The 4,908-nt window shown below is 40.3% G+C and overlaps 1 protein-coding gene across 1 annotated transcript; it reads left to right on the forward strand.

The window, feature by feature from the left end:
• Positions 1–2,860: 2,860 nt before the first annotated feature.
• Positions 2,861–3,570, forward strand: RDH14 (retinol dehydrogenase 14 (all-trans/9-cis/11-cis); the record flags this gene model as incomplete). Its single annotated transcript, XM_008948049.1, has 1 exon — positions 2,861–3,570. A coding segment is annotated over one exon (624 nt), but the record flags the coding sequence as incomplete, so codon positions are not given.
• Positions 3,571–4,908: the final 1,338 nt, after the last annotated feature.

Raw genomic sequence — 4,908 nt, forward strand, 5'->3', positions numbered from 1 at the left:
TTCTGGTCTCCCTATTTTGAATTTCTTGGCCAGTACTATCTGAGTTTAGTAGATGGACATTTTTATATATATGGTTTATGCATATATCCTGAAAACCTGAGTTTAAGGACAACAGGGGCATGCAGTTGATTTGCCTGACAGATACACCACTGGATGAGGTTGTCTGCAATATTAGACACCAGAGAGCAGAAGGAGGTGGTACCATTGGAGGCGTTACTCCATTTCCATGAAAAGTATCAGCTGGGACTCTCACCCCATGTAGCTACTCAATCCATGAGACACAAAGTCATGGGAACCAGGCTTAATAAGTTCTTCTGCTGTTCAGAGAACTCCTTAAGTACTTGAAGGATGCTCAGATGCTGTTGAGAGAGGGAGGAAAAAAGAGAAAAGGACTTTATTGCATTGATAGTAAAATAGTTTTTCTGAAACTTATATGTCTGGAAAAAAAAAAAAAACTGTTAAGTTCTGCAGTGGTGCTCTGTGCAGTTCTGTACATTCATATGTACAAATCCAGTGGTGAAGCCTAATCTTGCTTCAGTGTGCTGGGAAAATACACATGTACATAATAATTTTTAGAGTAAACACTAGAAAAGAAATATACTACCTAACTTTTTAAAATTTTATATTTTGTAATACAAGATATTCCCAAATGTAAACCTTTTAGCCTCCTTCTTGGTAAAGCCAGTGTAAACGACTTTTAAGTGAGGAATGGGTAGAGAAAACTTGTGTGTATCTGCCAAGGGTTGTGGACTCCTAGACTGTAACTTTCATTTTCAAAATGATTTCAAAAGCAGATGAAGAACAAGGAATGTGAGTTCAAGTAGAACATTGAAGGACTTCGGCCCACGTTCATGTTATCTTCTCTAACCTGTGACTTGGTTTTGGAGCTGTTTGTTTGGGGGGTTTTTGTGTGTTTGTTTGAGATGGAGACTTAAATACTGACAGGATGGGGAAACTGCACTCCCACTGCCTAACTCAATTTGTGGGTTTTTTTCTTTCCAGAAGTTCAAGGGATTCCATCTGTCTCTCCTTTGCCTCACTGCAAAAATTAAGACTTAGAAATGTTGTTGGGCTCCATGGAAAAATGGAAGTGAGCTCAGAAGCTACAAGGAATAGCATTACCCGTCAAAACAGCACTTTGTGCTGTCTCTTGCACTGGGTCATAGCTGGCTGCTTGGCACTGATCACATTACTCTAGGTTATTAAATTCAGGAGTCTCAAAAAATAGCACAAGTAGGGGTCTTGCTTCTTGAAGTGTTAAGTCTTGCAAAATAAGGCCTCCAGTCAGATGGTACAGAAAGTTTCTAAAGCAGTGCTTTTCTCTGAAGAAGAAAGAAGCCTCACTTTGGTGAGCAGATCTACAGTCAGTACTTCTTCAGGCCTGTCTGTGTTCAGTCATAGTAGCCAATATGTCCGTTTGGGTGAAGAGGAGTGAGTTTGATGCTCTTTGGATCGTGCCTCAGGGACCCAGTTCCATGAAAAGCTGAGTAGCTTCAAGTCCTGAGGAAATCAGAGGTTGAAGTACTTGGTCTTTTGTGTGATCAGATGCCATCATCATTATCTGAATTCTAAGTGCAGATGTGAGTTTTGCTTTCTTTTTATCTTTGCTGCTAATGGCAGTCAAATAAAAGGCAAGTAGTATAAAATTAATTTTGAGGATTTCTTTTTTTATCATCAGAATGACCCAAAATGATCTCAGCTTGCCTTCAGTCTGTGCTTTAGGTTTAAAGAATTAGCAGCAAAGAAAACTCTTGCTGCCTTTTTTTTTTTTTTTTAATACTTTTGCTTATGATTCATGCAAGCATAAATTTTCTGCAGCACTTTCACAATCCTTTGTCAGAGGTGGGTGAAAGTGCTGAATTCAGAGTTTATTTAGGCAGCTTGCTTTAATCTGTATTTTTGAAAAAGTTATTGTTTTGGATAAATTGAAGAGCCCTTAAATTCTGAATGGATGCTGAAGCTTGAAGTATGTGATGTAGTACACATATATTTAAATTATCCATACCTCTTCGTTGTGTTTCCTGATTGTGTACAGTGTAACACACGTCCTCTGAGTCTGTGTTTTCTCCTTACCTGAACCAGAGTACTGATCCATCAAATAGCATGTGCTGAGCACATCACAGAAGATTCAAGCCACAGTCTTGTAGACATGCCTTAGTTCTTGAGTACAGCTATGAGACTCAAATTGTTGTATGAAACCTGCTCAGTTCAGGACTGTGACTGTTCCTTTTCTGTAATGAATTCTGCTCTGCAGTTGTCACCCAGCAGCACAATGAACTGTAGTGATTTTAAAATAAGGTGGTGTTTAAAATCAAGAGAACATTGTTTTGCAAAGTTTTGCATGACATCTCTGTAGTGCAATGAAGGCAATTTGACTTTTTTTTTCAACCATGAGGTTAGTACTGTGAGCCAGCTCCTTCTGTTCCATATTATCATATCTTCTGCACAGTAGAGCCCTTGCTTATGGCTGAGTTTTGCCATAAATGAATGTGTCTGCTTTTGCAGTGCAGCTTACTCTTTACAGGCCAACAAAACACATCACAAAGGTAAATAATCACTGAATTGCTACAGAAAAAGCTGCTCCTGGAGGAGCAGATGGTTGTGTTCTCTGCCTGTATTAAAAGTAGACACAGACCTACCCTCATGTACCTGCATTGTGCTGGGGTCAGGGACTCAGTTCCCTGGTAGTTCACAATTTACATTTTTTTTTTTTTCAGCAGTGCTTTAAGAGAGTATCAGGAACTTACAATTCAGATAACCAGGAATTAATTTATTTCTAACAAGGGCCAGTGGGGAATATTAAGCATGATGATATGTTTTGTATGACACCTATAAAACTGAACTTTTTTTTCTTTCCTATTTAAAGGAAGAGCCAAGGCTGGATGTTCTGATAAATAATGCAGGGGTGTTCCAGTGTCCGTACATGAAGACAGAGGATGGGTTTGAGATGCAGTTTGGTGTAAACCACTTGGGTCACTTCTTGCTCACCAACCTTCTTCTGGGCCTCCTCAAAAATTCTGCTCCCAGCAGGATTGTGGTAGTATCCTCAAAGCTCTACAAGTATGGAGAGATCAACTTTGAAGACTTGAACAGTGAAATAAGTTACAATAAAAGCTTTTGTTACAGTCGGAGTAAGCTGGCTAACATCTTATTTGCAAGGGAGCTAGCCCGTCGCTTAGAAGGGACAGGAGTCACCGTCAATTCGCTTCATCCTGGGATTGTCAGAACGAATCTAGGCAGGTACGTGAATATTCCTCTGCTGGCAAAACCTCTGTTCAACTTGGTGTCATGGGCTTTCTTCAAAACACCTCTGGAAGGAGCCCAGACTTCTATTTACTTGGCCTCTTCTCCTGATGTCGAAGGTGTATCAGGAAAATACTTTGGGGACTGCAAAGAGGAGGAGCTCCTGCCCAAAGCCATGGATGATTTGGTTGCAAGAAAGTTGTGGGATATCAGTGAAGTGATGGTTGGCTTATTGAAATAAGTGCTGGGGGTTGTCTGCAAAATAGAGTGCAGATAACTGTGGAACACGTTTGTAACAGTGTAATTCTCACTGTAAGTGCTGTGGGAGTGCAGATTACTTTGCTCAGTAAGCGTTAAATCGGGGAGGGGCTCATGCTGGAACTCTGTTTTGAAATATGAGACAATAATTAATAGACACAAGGCATTCAAAAAGGATCTGAAAGGATCTTTTGAGGGTGTGAATAAAATTTCTGGTTAAATATGCTTGGAAACATGTGTTTTACAAATAGAAATGAAAACTCTGTTTGCAATATATATGCATATTTGTCATGTTCCAGTACTTGTAGTCGGGCTGGAAAATGCAGGGAACTGATGGTGAAACACTTCTGTAGAAAGGTTTTGAAAATAAATCCTCATAATAATTATAGAATTGTGTTTTGTGAGCCATCACAGTGAAAAATGGAATACAGAGTTTTACTGATGTCTTGCACTGTAATTACCTGGGCCTCTGAGTGCCATTCAAAGACTTGCCAGCCCCATGGTTCAGTGGACAGAACTGTTGAGCTGGGTACAGTTTAGCTGTGAAGCACAAAGTCACTTTTATTGAGTGATGTCGCTGCTGTTCAGTGAGTATGTACACTTGGGTTTGCAAGCTGTATTTTTCTTTTCATGTGTGCTGAACTTGTTATTTCTTGATATAGGCACCTCGGGTTTAACTGAAAATGTATTTGACAGATGTATTATGGTCCTGATGGGGCTTTGCATGTCAAAAATTTTGTGTGTACAAAGTTCACAAGACCTCACTGGATTAAGCCACAGAGAATATGCTTTTCAGCGTGTGTTTGTTATGACTGATGGCACTTTAACTCAGCAATGAGATTAGATATGTCTGTCTAATACGGCTGACTGAATATTCTTTAATAAAAATCTTTTCAAAAAACACAGCATTCATTCTTTCATTGTGGAAGATCTATCAGAAACCAGTAGTCTTGACATAGGAGCCTTGTTTCAAGCCAAAAGATTCACCTGTGTTGGTTTTGGGAGCCTGTCATGTAGGGCTGGTGGAAATAAAATTGACTCCAAATAAATACATGGGTATTAAGTGAAGCTGTGCTGATTTATTCTTTTTTTTATTCATATAACTAATGGGTTCATAGTGACATGACTTTGTTTTGCTCTACTATAGTAACATGTTCTAATGTGCAGCAGCAGCCCAGAAGGCAAATCGAATCCTGGGCTGCATCAAAAGAAGTGTGGCCAGCAGATGGAGAGAGGTGATCCTGCCCCTCTGCTCTGCCCTGGGGAGACCTCCCCTGGAGTCCTGTGTCCAGCTCTGGCGCCCCCAGCACAAGAAGGACATGGAGCTGTTGGAACGTGTTCAGAGGAGAACCACAAAAATGAGCAGAGGTCTGGAGCAGCTCTGCTGTGAGGACAGGCTGAGGGAGT

The sequence above is a fragment of the Merops nubicus genome, unplaced genomic scaffold, assembly GCF_000691845.1.
Source record: "Merops nubicus isolate BGI_N331 unplaced genomic scaffold, ASM69184v1 scaffold5089, whole genome shotgun sequence".
In the NCBI taxonomy this organism is placed as follows: domain Eukaryota; kingdom Metazoa; phylum Chordata; class Aves; order Coraciiformes; family Meropidae; genus Merops; species Merops nubicus.